Source organism: Rhodnius prolixus, unplaced genomic scaffold (genome assembly GCF_049639745.1).
Source record: "Rhodnius prolixus isolate KJV_2025 unplaced genomic scaffold, Rpr scaffold_1, whole genome shotgun sequence".
Classification (NCBI taxonomy): Eukaryota; Metazoa; Arthropoda; class Insecta; order Hemiptera; family Reduviidae; genus Rhodnius; species Rhodnius prolixus.
The window spans coordinates 45004396-45019655 of NW_027411581.1; the positions used below are offsets into that span (position 1 = coordinate 45004396).

The following is a 15260-nucleotide window of genomic DNA, read 5'->3' on the forward strand; positions in this document are numbered from 1 at the left end:
ATCTTCAATATTAAACATTCATTTATACATTAAAATGAAGAATTTAAAAAAACTAAGTTATCCATCTTCAGATCAAAAAGAAAAGAAAAAATAAAATAAAAATAAAAGCAGTTAGAAAGAAATAAACGAAAACTGCATTAAATTGTCTTATAACCAATGACCAATGGTTTTTTTTAATTTTAACGTTTTGAGAATAAAATTATATAGATTTCTAATTTTAGTTGCAGAGTCACAATTCAGAATTTGGTACATCTTCTCCTGTTCACCATCGCTTTCATTATCAAGAAGGTGACCCAAATATTTAACTCTATGGAAATTAAATGCTTCACATTCTAAAAGATAATGAGTTATAGTGTCCGAAAGGTCGAGATTACATAGCTTACAGCTGATAGTTAGAAAAAAATTCATATTAAATCTGGTTAAGGATAATTCTTGAGAATTTCTTATTGGCCAATCGGATCTGGGTAATTACTTTCAATAAGTTAAAGGGAACATTTAATATAAGATATTTATGATTAAAATCATACTGTATGATAAATTTAATGCAATCGTTATATCGGGTGTTATTCGGTTTGACAAAATCTGCGTTAAATAAATCATTTTTCATATCGTCGATTATTTTATTCTTATTTTCTTTAATTCGGACATAATCCTGTGAACGCTACAAGTATCCTGCATTTATTTTATTTAAATTGTTATATAGCCATAGGGCCCAATTAAAAGGTACCTGACGATTATCGATGATTATATAAGAATAATAAACTAAACTGACTTTCTCTTTAAATTTCTCTTACAGCAAACATGAGAAATGTTGCAATCAAGTTAGATTTTAGGAATTTAGTTTCCTCTGGAACACGAATTTTGAGGTTCATTGAATCTAAAAAAAAGGTTTATATTTCAAGTGAAACGTTGTTCATTATTTCCTTTCATTCTTTGATAGTAGGAGTATTTGGTCTCGAGTTACTTATTTGATTTGTTATTTTTCCAAAAACTAAATAAAAGCAAACCTAAACTTCCGTTCTCCTTTTGCTGGGTAGGTTATCGTCAGTAAAGGATTTGGGCGTCTAGTTCAACTGCAAATTGGATTTTATGGAGCACATGAACAGGATCAGAAGCAAATCTCTACAAATGCTTGGGTTTGTATTTAGGAACACGAGGAATTTCTCTGACAGTCGTTCTTATATCACATTATATAAATCCCTTGTAAGACCCCATCTAGAATATGGTTCAGTAATTTGGAGTCCGTTTTGCAAGGTACATATGGCTTCTATTGAGTCTGGTCCAGAACAAGTTCTTTCGGTGGTTAGCTTGCCGTTTGAAAATCCCTAAAGAAACCCTTATCTATTCCGATCTACAGCTCACTCTCAATATTCCTCCACTTGCCACCAGAAGAATTTATTATGACCTCTCTTTCCTCTGCAAACTTCTCCATTCTCAAATAGACTGTCCATACCTTCTTTCTCTAATTTCTTTTAATATCTCACCCCAGCCCCTGCAGGTCCGGGGACAGAATAGGCCTGCTCCTTTATCCGGGATGTCGTAAGAGGCGACTAACAGGATATGGGGGAAGTGACTAGCACTTCTTAGGGAGGTCGGCTCTCCCTACGAGCCCAGCCTGACAGGGGGGTACACTGAACATGAATATTTTCACTTTGACATACAATGCACACACTCCTACACACACACACGCACACACACACACACACACACACACACACATACATTTAGATACGGTGGTGCATACAGGGTACACAGTTAGGGACCTAACTCAAGGTGTTAGCTACCGTGCTGAGGAGTTGGTTGGCGGCGGGATTCCTGGCCGTCACTAACGGTGCCCTCCGGACACCAGGCGACCTCCGGTTGTAATGTAGCCTTTCCATGGCATCCAGGCTCTGCTGTGGGTGACTTTTTTACCTTGGTTTCTCGTGGGAACGAAATGTCTTCACAAACAATCAAAAACCTAAAAGAGGAGTCCAACTCATTAAATATGGACGTCTCCCCTTCCCTTCCTAATCCTGTCCCTTTAACCCCCATTGTTCCTTCCTTCCCTCCACAGCCTCTCCCATCTACCTCCAATTTTCAATTTGGATCACTAGTTACTGACAAACGCGCGAACATGGACATATCAACTGGTAATGCGACTACTGTAACGAAAGCGAGTGCAATCACATTGCAACCTTTTGCCCCCTCTTCCCCGCCACGGAAGAAAGCCAGGGGTGGCCATCAGAATGTCAAGAGAAGTGCTCAAAATGTACCTTACCTCAATTTAGACGAGGATAATTGGGCAAGATACTTTGTTATCAAGAGGAAGGAAGGTAACTTCACTAACACCTGTTCATTCAAGCTAAGCAAAGAAATAAAAAATGCCCTGGGGAAAACTAAAAGTATCAGGAAGCAGGGGGACGGCTCGATTTGTATCGAAGCCGAAAACCGTGCCCAAGTTGCAGCGATCCTAGGGTTAAATAGGCTATTGGATGTTGAGGTGGAATCAAGCCCCCATAGGCGACTGAATTCCTCGCAGGGAGTTATTAGCTGTAAAGATTTCCTTAATAGCTCGTTAGAAGACATAAAAGAAGGTTTAGCGCATGAGGGTGTCTTGGACGTCAGAAGGATCAAGAGAAGGCTGGGGGGAAATCTAGTTGACTCTGCCTCCTTAGTATTGACTTTCGACAAGCCAAAGCCACCCACATCAATTGATGCCGCTTTTTACAAATTAAAAGTGAGACCGTACATTCCTTCGCCAATGCGTTGTTTCAAGTGCCAGAAATTTGGACACACGGCCCAACGCTGCAGCGTTTTAGAACCAATTTGTGCGTGCGGAAAGCCTGTCCATGAAGGGACGGAATGCGTCCCTCCAATTAAGTGTGTCAATTGTGGAGGTGAGCACAACGCTCGTGCGGCTGAGTGCCCTGTTTTGAAAAAAGAAAAAGAAATTCAGAGGATTAAAACTGTTCAACAATTGTCCTATCTGGAAGCAAGAACTATAGTCGAAAGTAAATCCTATGTTCTTCCAGATGTGACTTATTCACAAAAGCTAAAAACACCAGCGCCAATCTTTCAATCAATAAAGGGCCTCTCTCCGGCCTTAAAAAGTACAATCATCCAGGTGGGAGAAATCCCATCACCAAAATTAACTGCCCCAGAAGGGGCCCCGCTAACCATTCGGTTAGCCACCCCACCCCCTACCTTCTTAGGGGGTCAACAATCTAAGGTGGGGTCGAACTCACCTACATCTGCTTCCTCGCGGGATGCTTGGCGGGTGGTAAATACACCACGCCGGACTTCTCGGAGGAAGCAGCCAGAGAAAGTGATAGCTCTACCCCGTTCACCGATCCTTGGACGGGGCTGTAGAGCAAAGAAGATTATGGGAAGTCAGCGATCTCCCAGCCAAAATATCTGTTCCCCACGCCAACAATATCAGCTTTTGGGAACAGATTTAGAAGCTTCCGAATCGGAGGGCGGAAACATTTCGGACCGCCCGCCAAGAACTGTGAAAAAGAAGGGATTACCGAAAGGTAAATCCCGAAAGAATGCAGCATCGGATTAAACTATTTATGAGAATAATGTATAAAGTTATTGCTAGTATATACTTTATAAATATGAAATATACTTACAAAACCACTTTAATGATTTTGACGGCGTTCCTGCAATACGTAGTTTACTTCAAGTTTACGAAATGACGGAATCTATTATACAATGGAACATGCGGGGCTACAGGAACAATTTAGAAGGATTACGTCGAATAGTGACAGAATCCCGACCCCTTGGCATGTGTCTTCAGGAAACCAAACTACGTCCGGGGCATTCTATACGGATCCCTGGGTATATTTCCTATTCTAAGGAGGTGCAACCTGTCCCAGGTGGAAGAGCGCACGGCGGGGTAGCTGTCTGTGTACGGGACAACATCCCCAGCAGACTGCTCACGCTAAATACTAACCTTCAAGCTGTAGCCGTGCGTCTATCGACACCGTTAAGGATCACTCTAGTCAGTGTTTACCTGCCAGATATTCACTGGAGGAGGGGTGATCTGGAGGATCTGTTTTCTCAGCTGCCCGCACCGGTATTGGTTATGGGAGATTTTAACTCTCATAATACCTGGTGGGGATCAGCCACAACCGATACCCGTGGCAGGATCTTAGAAGAGATTGTTGACAATCAAAACTTAATGCTACTGAATAACGGTGCCGCAACTCATTTTAATGCGTATTCTGGAACTTTTAGCGCTATTGATTTAAGCATATCATCTCCTTCCTTAGCGGTGCATCTGGAATGGAACACGCTAGAAGAACTTTTCCAAAGTGACCACTATCCGATTAAAGTGAATAGCTCCATCTCCAGGTCTGATTTTATCACACCTATGAGATTCGACATAAGGAGGGCAGATTGGCCCGCTTACTCAGCCAACGTGGTGGCACCAAGCTTGACATGGGATGTCACCACTGACGCGAAGAAATTCACTGAAGCGTTGCTGCGAGCAGCAGATGGTTCGGTGCCGAGAGTCGGTGGAAGAGTCGTAAGACCTCCCGTTCCTTGGTGGACCTCAGCTTGCAGGGAAGCCAATGGGGCAAAGAAGCGGGCCTTTAACAGGTTTAAAAGACATCCAACTGAAGGAAATCTGATAAACTTCAAGAGACTAAGAGCCAAAGAGAGACGAATTATTAAAAGTGCAAAAAAGGAAACCTTAGCCTCCTACGTATCGACATTATCTACGTCATCCCCTGTGAGGGAGGTATGGAACAAAATAAAAGCCCTCTCTGGCAATCGAAAGACTCCTTCAGTGCCAGCCCTCCTTCAAGGTAATGTCGTCGTCACTGAGCCAACAGATGTAGTACAGCATTTTGCACGGCACTTTGCAAAAGTCTCAAGCTCCCAGCAGTACTCAGACGAGTTTCTTAGGCGAAAAGGTGACGAGGAGCTCCGGACACTAAATTTTGATACCTCTACAATAGAAAGCTATAATGTCCCCTTAACGATGTCTGAATTAGAACATGCCCTTAGTAAAGCCAAGGATACATCTCCAGGATTGGATGGGATTCCCTATGCGATGATCAAAAACTTATCTTCCTTAGATAAGGAACGTCTTCTGGAATTATATAACTGCATATGGGAGAATGGTCAGTATCCTGATAGTTGGCGGGAATCAATCGTAATACCGATCCCTAAAGAGGGGAAAACCCCCAGCAATCCCTCTAGCTATAGACCCATATCGTTGACTTCCTGTCTGAGTAAAGTCCTTGAAGGAATAGTTAATTATAGGTTGGTTCATGTCTTAGAGACCAAAGGACTTTACAGCCAGTATCAGGCAGGATTCCGCAGGTACAGATCTACGCTAGATCAAATGAGCCGTCTAGAAATATATATCCAAAACGCCTTTATGAGAAGAGAACACGTACTGGCCGTGTTCTTCGACCTCGAAAAGGCGTATGACACTACTTGGCGACATGCAATCCTGCGGAAGTGTCACGAATGGGGACTTCGTGGAAATTTGCCAAAGTTCATACGTAGCTTTTTAGAGCTACGTAGAATTCGAGTACGTCTGGGGTCGGTCCTTTCGGCTCCAAAAAGATTAGAAAATGGCATACCCCAGGGATCGGTATTAAGTGTAACATTATTTACAGTGGCGGTAAATTGTCTTGCAGAAGTTGTGGGAGACCCCTTGCAGACTTCCCTGTATGTTGACGACCTTGCAATATATTTATCTGGTAATAATATAAATGAGGTTGGGGAGACTCTGCAACGGGCAATAAACCGAGTGGCCGATGAGGCCTTCAAAAACGGGTTTCAATTTTCCAGAGAGAAAACGGTGTGCATACACTTTTGCAGATTAAGACATGCACACGATCCTCCAATTTTATACCTGGAAAGAAACCCAATACAATACAAAGAAAGTACAAAGTTTTTGGGCCTCATTTTTGATTCGCACTTGTCTTGGCAGGAACATGTAGACTCAACTCACCTAAAAGCAAAGAAGACCCTTGACATTTTAAAATTTCTGTCTAGCTACCGATGGGGAACAGAACGTGAAATCCTAAAACGCATATTTATTTGTATTACGCGCTCAAAATTAGAATATGGAGCTCCTGTGTTCAGCTCAGCGCGCAAATCACGCCTAAAGTTACTGGATAAAGTATATAACGAAGGAATAAGACTTATAACAGGCGCCTTCCGCACAAGCCCTCTGCAAAGCCTCTACGTGGAATCAGGCTTAATGCCACCTCAGTTGAGAAGAGAGCAGTTAACATTATGTTATGTCGCCGGAATATGGGGGAAACCGAATAATATTCTGTTTAACTCCATATTCGAGAGCCATTTTGATGAGGAATTTCGACAGCAAAGAACGCGGACACGTCCCCTTGGAATAAGAGCTAAATGTCTAATGGAAGCGGAGGGGTTGGAGTTTTGTCCAGTTGAGGCGTGGAAGTTTAGCACTTCCCCACCCTGGCAATTACCCCGCGCTCGTGTTCGCATGGACCTGGCATTATTCAAGAAACAGGAAACACCTCCCATTGTCTACAGACAAAGATTATTAGAAATTTTTAATGTTTACTACGACTACCGACCTATCTTTACGGACGGGTCGAAGATAGACAATGGTGTAGGATGTGCTGTGTACACGGAGGACGTCACACTTACGTGGACTCTCCCTCCAAATAGTTCGGTGTACACAGCAGAGATGTATGCAATATGCCAGGCCCTAAAACTAACACTGGAGAAAAATTATAATAAAGTGCTTCTGCTGTCCGATTCACTAAGCACGCTAACGGCTCTCCGGGACCCATTCTCAGCTGACCCAATGATAAAGAAAATTTACGAGATACTGCATCAATTAAGTACTGGTGGACAAGAAGTTATATTTACATGGGTGCCAGGCCACATAGGAATAACTGGCAACGAAACAGCGGACCAGGCAGCAAAGAGTGCCGCCTGCAAACATACACACGTTGCCATACCTATTCGCCCCACTGACCTGCGATGCCACATTAAAGAAAGATTAATTATGAAATGGCAGCATCAGTGGGACGCCATTTTAGAAAAATTGAAAGAAATTAAACCACTAGTACGATGCATACCAGCTGAGAACCTCCCGCGGCGAGAATCAGTAATATTGACGAGGCTACGAATTGGGCACACACGAACCACTCATGGATACCTCCTTCTAGGTGCTAGAAAACCGAGGTGCTCACGGTGCAGAGAGAGACTTTCAGTTTGGCATGTGTTGGAAGGGTGTCAGGCACTTCGTCAAGATAGAGAAGCAGCAGGCCTGCCACATGATTTGCGCGCAACGTTGCAAGAAGGGTCTTCATATACAAAAGGGTTATTTGCTTTCTTGAAGAGAATAAATATGTATCACCAAATTTAGATTAGATTAGGTTTAGGTTTAGAGGTTAAAGGGAAGAGGAATATCGAGTACTCTTCCCAAAGTATAAATGTAGAGTGAAAGAATTTTATTGGTATAAATGTATTTATTAGCATGTTTGTATTTATTAGCATGTTTGTTTTTATTAGCGTGAATGTATTTATTGGCGTGAATGTATTTATTGGCGTGAATGATTGTATAACTGTATAGTATTTAGTTGTAGGTATAGCTATTGTAGCGGGTGTAGGAATATTTATAAGAGTACTACACCCAGTTAGAATTAAGGACTATTAACAGGGGAAGGAATATTTATAAAAGTACTTCCCTTCAAGAGCAAATAACCTTTTGGCCAAGAAATAAACGAGTTGAGTCTACATGATATACTATAGGGAAGCACATCGATAATTTACTTACAATTATTTTAATTTATCTTACTGATAAGAGGCATACCTAAGGGTTTAGATAACCCTGAAATGAGGAAAATGTAAGGGATGGCAACTATGTATCCACCCTCCCCCTCGTCGACTGAGTCGATGATGTAAGAGGGGATGTATGGAGGCATTGTTCGTTACCTGGAGCTCCACTAACCTTGCTGGTCAAGGTTCAGCGTCGGATGCGCATGGGTTAGAAGAACAACCGCCATCCCAAGTAGTGGAGTAATATGTTCGAGAAAGAACAGATATTAGAGGCGCTAATAACCTCAGCTGTTGATGCGCCAAAAAAAAAAAAAAAAAAAAAAAAAAAAAAAAAAAATATATATCTCATCCCATACTACCCGACATTCTTTACCGTTCAATGTACTGTACAGCAAACATAATTACGTTTTTTACTCCCTATCTTTCGTATGAAGCGGATAGTCAATCATTTTAACTTAGATTTCTTTGGCACAGATATGCAAAATTTTCTAAATAAAGCCAGATGTCAACCATTTCTTTTTTTGAACTATTTGTATTGTATAAATCTTTATAATAACCTCTAAAACGTAAAATAAAATGCTAAAGCCTAATTATAAATTAGACTGAGAACCATTTGTATTATTTACGTTATTAATATTGTTGATTCTGTAAAATGGATATTGATCCGTTTTTAATTAAAAAAATAAAATATCATTGACGGTTTCGATCTAAGATTTTGGCATAAATCCGACTTTCAAAAGAAAATCTTTTTCCATTAATCAGGATTTCCGTGAAAATGTAAACATGATTTCTCTTTTAACTTAGTATATTTATGTAAAACATAGAAAGATCTTACTTCTGTTGTAACATTTTTACTAGGAAATTAATTTTTGGGATCGCCCTCCATTACACTCCGTTTGCAAAGGGGTTTAACTACACAGTCTCTACAGTCTTTACAGTTTTGAGTATTTTACTTTAATCAAAATGAGAGTAAAATTAGAATCAATTCTTGCAGCTTCTCTTAAAACCAGGTCAAGGATCGTGGGTGCCTCGACCTTGCTAATCTCTCAAGGCTCAGATCGCTTCCATTATTAATACTGTACATTTGATTTGACAAAGCATTGACACCCTCAACTTAACAGATTTCTTTACACACAATATTACTATTCATTTGTTTCTTTTTTTAAATGATAAAAAAATTGTTTGTTATTTATTGTTTTATTAAGACAACTTTGTGACACTCTGTTAGGAGTAGGAAGCAAAAATAATATAAAATTAATAACAGGACAGGTAGAGTATCGGAGTGAAAACGTGGATTGAATAAATTTCTGTTCACTTTTATCTTTTATTTTTAGCACCACTTTTTCGGTTAAGGACAGATGTTCCTTAAGGTGACCTTTGGCGGAGATAAGTACGAGATGAGAAGAGATAATTGCAGTATATCAGCGAAGGTTAAAGTTATTATATTAGGATGCAAAAGGCGAAAGATTCATTCATTTTGAAGAGAGACCGGAGAAGGTCAGATGTGAAAATTTAGCTGTAAAAATAGGTCTCAGAATCCTACCAAGGGGACTTCTGCTTTCACAGGAAAGTAGAAAGAAAAAGGACATCCAAACTGGTCATAGGAAGTGGGTATGAGATAGGATGCCTTAGTTTCTCGACAATAATTCGGTAGACCATACCTTTCAGTTGCCTCAGAGTCATCGAGAAAAGTTCCCGTACTACAGTTTCTTCTCTAACAATGAAGCTGCGGTATGTACATTGCGATGGAGTTGATGGACATTGGGGTGCGTTTCCTTGAATCCAAACATATTAACAGGATGGATGTTTTGAAGTTTCTAGGACAGAAATTAAACGTTTAAGAAGTAGTTTTATTAAAAAGGATTTTATCGTTACTGGGAGATGACGTATTGGCCGGTAGGGACGAGTATCATAAATAGGTTTTCTGGGTTTTGCGGTCATCTTTATGATGGAGAATTTTTGTAAGGTTGGAGAAACGAGTACGGAGTTATATGAGTACAAATTTTCCATCAGATGGATTGAATCCTTTGGGATGAGAGGAAACGCAGTTGAAATTTGAAAGTGGTGCCCCCAAAAGTATTAATGCAAATAATGACTAATTTATTATCGGCTATTGCTAGATTGTTACGCAATAATGTACTACACAATTTGTTGCGACTTGGAACAGCCTCCATTACTGCTCATATTATTCTTATGCAAAGGAATTGCGCAATACAATAATCATGTTTATCTTCGAGTGATAAACTATAGATTGCAGTTAATAAATCTTATAATTATGTTGTTGAATAACATTTTTCTTCAAAAAATAACAAAATTAAATAATGGCGATAACTACTAAATTTCTTTCCAAAACTAATACTATTTTGTGAAGGTAAAAACTACTATTAGGGCGAATAAAAAAATTCTCAAGGCGAAATTTATTGTAAATTTCGTAATACTTTAGAGTTTAATTCTGTACAGTTCAAATGGTAACCATTACTTAGTTAATTTTGTATAGGTTACTAAAAATAAATGTATACATTAAAAGATTGTCTAAAAAATTAAGAACAATTCCATCAAGGTCTTGTTTCACGAATAATAACTAACTAATTAACTTTTCAATTTTTCATTAATTCTTACTTCATGTCAGTAAACTGGTACACTCTTAAGTTTAATGAGAATCACGAGAATGAGTACGTTTAGTCGATTTATTAACTTGGGGGAAAATGTCATTAATTATATGTTCTTAACCTTTCATTCTCATTTCGCAATGTTTATCTAGGCTCATGTAATGTATTGTATGTGCATATATTACTTTAATAAATATATTGATTATCATTTACATTAATTTACTCGAACTTGTACATTACTGCATGTTGATAGCTTTGTAAAATACGCAAATATTGTCGCTAGTAAGTATTTTGATTGAATAAATCAAGCTTCTCTAACAGATTGCTGAGTTATAATCAAATAATTATAACAAATAAATACTGGTATTTTGCGAAGGATTAAACTATAAATCTTAGACAATTTGTACCAATTCCTTCCATTAAACAAACACAGGAGGAGACAATAATCCAACTTTTGGATGATGTTATTTAATTTCCTAGGATAAAATAAAGCTTTATTTAGTTTTTTTAAATGTATTTTAATCAGAATTGGTGTATCAGTAAATAACAGTTTATTTTTTTTATTGTTGCTACAGGGTCGCGAGATGTCGCTTGGAGTTTGCCTGCCTGAATCATGTTCCAGTAAAGATGTAAGAGAACTACTGGCTGCTGCCATGGAGCCAAATGACAAGAGGATTACAGTAAATGGTTTGAGAGTAAGGCGTGTGCCCGGGTCTTATTCTATATTCTCGGATCCGAAATTCCATATAATGGGGTAAGTCTATCTTATTTCTCAATGTTGGTCTTTTAATTTTTTTTTTGTTTTTTGTCTTGAAGATTAAGAAGTGGTTATTACTTAATTTTTTCTTGCTAATTTTCAAAGTTTTAACTTTTGTTTTCTTAAAATAATTTACGTCGATAAATTTTCTGTTTTTAAACATTTAATATCAATATTAGTCGCAAATTTAAGATAAAGTTAAATATAATGTTTCAAAAATATAATTAAAAAATTACAGAATCTTTCTTTTTAATATAAATAGTATTTTTAATTGCCGGAGAAGAGTTTGTAATTGATTCCAAATGGCTTCATGAAGCAGCAGTCAGAGCAAAGATTGAAACTAAGGTTGTCTTGTCGACAGCAATTAAAAAATTATACCGTCCTGCATAATTCTTGCTTACTCCGGACAGTGAGGGGCCATTTTCCTCTTGTACTCTTCCAACGCTTCATTAAAGTAATCTTGCTAATTAAAGGGATTTTTCACTTATCTGGGATATTTATTCTTTAAAAAAGTAATGTACCATTTAATTTTCTTGTAAGTTTTTTACGAAATAATTCTTTTCTAAAATATTGGAAAATTTAAATAAATCAATTTACGCTAGCTCGATTGATGAAATGAGCCGTAATATTGCTTAGCCGAATGAAAAGTGCACATCTTAAATGAAACTGGAAGTCTAACTGATTTACCCAATCAAGAGGCCAAAGTAAGCATTATTAACTGTTTATATTTAAATAAAAGCGATTAGATTCCAAGCTGGAGATTAATTGGCGAGATGAGCTTAAAGCGGATTACGATTTGTTGGCCAGAGAATTATGTATTGCGTGTACTTTTTCATTACCGAAACTCACTTCCTGGCTGAGTTGAATCCAATCGGATTGTACAGTATTATCTCTCAGTCCGTTAATTCCTCTGCAAATGTTAGATTTAAGCTTCTCGAAATTTGCTTTTACGTTGTATTAATTTGAAAAACAAATTCTCTGACAAACATCCCTGTTTAACATAGTTTTCGCGAGTTTTTTTTTCTAATTGTTTGGGCTGTCAAATGGTTTTGTTTTTGTTCGTGCATCATTTTAGTTTTAATTTTTCTTAGGAAGTAAAGATTTAGAGGGGTTCTAGGGTAATCTGAATTCACGCTTTTTAAAACTATGTACTTGCATAACATTGATGCTGACCTCGGATAGCTCTTAGGTACAGTTTCGGTAAGTTAGAAGCGCTGGCCGCCATTGTCAGGCGACTCTGTATGATGCTCTGGCAGCGTCAAGAAGGAGGAAGAAGTGGGCTATAGTAGACTATATAGGCTGGCTACAGTCTTAGATAGTCTCAATATATCTACGTACTGCCGATTTCTTAAGAGGAAGAATGATTAATTCCAGGGTCGTCTTCTACTTAGTCAGCCAGCCGGCCTAATGGATCATAAAATCTTGTCAAGTCTATTCAAGGCGAATGGGCGACTGCTTAGAAGTTCTGACGAGAATTTGTATCCTGGTGTTTATAGTATTGACATTCAGGACCTAGCATAGTGACAAAGAGGAGGCGGATCGCTTGGTCCTATGAAGAAGAAATCGATTAGTTATTGAAATGGAGCTGTGCTGTCAATAGGAGATATTTAATATTTTATTGGTTATTGTGGTTAATTAATGCATCTAAATGAGTTAAGTACTGAAATGTTATTTCTTACGGTAAGAAATGTTGCTATTCAGGCTGGCCAAGCACCCAATCTTCAGTGATGATATTAAATAAATAAGAATAAGAGAAGTCCTCCAAAAATGGTGATGATAAAATTAGTGATTTAAAAAAATTATTATAATTGGAACCTCATATTTAAACTGCTAAGCGGAACATTTTGGTTATAGCGTCTAGGAACGAAATCGGTTTCGGGTGCCTGATAGCCGAAGCTATAAGAGAACAGTAGTCCTAGTGCGCTCCAAACAAAGTGCCTCAGATGGTATCACACTGCGGTGAGAAGGATGGGGTCCTGTAAGGGCTAAAGTAAACTCTCTCTTACATTCAAATGAATCTAAAACAAATACGTCATTGAACTGAAAATGAAATAAATACCTCACAAAGCAAGTGAGAAGAGAAAATAAAAATAATTCTTAATTCTAAAGAACTTAATTGATGTCCTTAAGTCAAAAACCATATCATTTAATGTCGTGGACAAGCTACATCGTTTAGTTAAGGAGTATTATCATCTTTCAATATCCATTAAATATATATTTAAATATGCCTATATATACACATATAATTACAGTCTTAAATAAAAAATGGCCAGGCAAAGAGTCAACGTACAAATATATTATTATTAAGGGGAAAACTTAATGTAGCATTGCTGTCCAATGGTCATTTGAAGACTTCCGATTCAAAATATTAATAAAATGTAGCCAACTAATACAGCCAATGCCATCTAGCGGATATTTTATAGTTTATGCATTATAATTGTGAAATATGTTTGTATATTTTTTAATGTGCCTTTTTTAATTATTTCATCTCCCTCCAATGAAGTGTAACTCAGTCTCAAATAATGTTATAAATACTCGTAATCATTTTAATCACTATTGGTGAGTTAACTAAGGATTCATCCAAATATTAAATTTCAAAATATATGGAGCAGATGCGTAGCGGCTGAATTAATGACTACACATAAAACAGTTGCGAAATCATCGTGTTTTTTAAAAAACAATGACCTTCAGGTAAGTTGAATGAATGTGAGCGCGAACTATTAGAGAAACCTTGACGAGCTTAAAACTGAGTATATGGTATTAGATTAACATAAAAAAATCTTGGCCATGAAAGTTCATTACACTCTCAACAATTCTTTATTTTTATTTGTTTTATCGTACTATTATTAACAGTCAAGATAATGGAACGGACGAAATTTGTATTTAAAATTTTCAATATGTATTGGATTAAGTGCAAAGTTAGTATTATTTCTCCTGGTTAGTAATTATGTTTCTGTTGTTAGTACTCGTAGCATTGCATAGTAGTAATTGCCACCGCAATTATTGCTTCATTGCTTAAGATATCCGTGATATCTTGTATGATGGCATTTTTTCTGAATAGCTTGGCACCTAAAATTTAAACTGCTCTATCTCTTCAAAACTAAATTGCATCAGAATAATTTCTTTCTACATGTTGTTGTCACTACATATATTTAGTTTTTATAATGATTGATTATGTCATTAATTATTGCGAACAATCAGGTCTAACACTTTTCCACAAGGATGTTTCTAGACCCAAGAACAAATCTGCCGCCCTTCTAGACCAAGGCAATGCTTATTAATACCAATTAAAATTAATAGCTTTCTCTATTAAGCACTGTTCCAGAGTGCAGCTTTTTTACAAAGATTTTTTCCCTTTTAAAAACAACTTTCATTCAAATAACTTAAAATTAGATACTGCTCTTAGTTTTTAAAATGCCCAAAGATAAAAGCTTTTCATCATTAACTTGGAAAAAAATAATAATAAAAATAAATAAATAAATAATAATTATTATCTTAGCATAAATATCTCTAAAAAAAAAAAATTAAAAAAGGTTTTCAATGAAATTGTAAAAAATAAACTAAAAAATGTTCTATTCAGTAAAACCGCACTTCGTATTCGAGCTTTTGATAAAATTTTTAGGTAATGTCTACATGAAATAAGTTATGGTTGGGTCCCATGGTGGAATAAAATCACTTCCAGCAATTTTTAGTTTCTGAATATGCAGGTTTTTAAAAGAACTTACGTACAACACACACCACGCTGACCAATTTTTTGAAACCCACTTTGTTTCGAAATCAGAAGACTTCAAAACGGTGAAAACTTTGATATCCAAAATTAGTCAAAATCGCAATACTTTTCTTACAACTAGGAAAGAGTAAAAAGTAATAAATGTAATGTTTTAAGTAATATATGTAAGTAACTTCAAGCTTACTCAATATAAACATCCTCAATGCCTGTAACAAGTAGATATAATTTTCAGTCTACAAAATAACTCTCACATAAATAAAAATGTATTTTCCTAAAGTAAGTTTCAATTTAATTAGATTTAATTAAAAGAAGAAGTGTATTTTGAAACTGCCACATTACTCAATTAAAGTGTAGTTTTTGGCCACCTCTTAAAAAAAAGAAAAGAAAAAGA

At 37.1% G+C, this 15260-nt stretch overlaps 1 protein-coding gene across 2 annotated transcripts in view; it reads left to right on the forward strand.

The window, feature by feature from the left end:
* The window catches only part of LOC141460526 (nose resistant to fluoxetine protein 6-like), a 158173-nt gene that overhangs the window by 95584 nt on the left and 47329 nt on the right, over positions 1-15260 (forward strand). For both annotated transcript variants that reach the window (XM_074140631.1, XM_074140632.1), the window contains exon 4: positions 10958-11136. In XM_074140631.1, coding sequence (XP_073996732.1) covers positions 10958-11136 — 179 coding nt within the window. The remainder of the gene's footprint in view (positions 1-10957; positions 11137-15260) is intronic.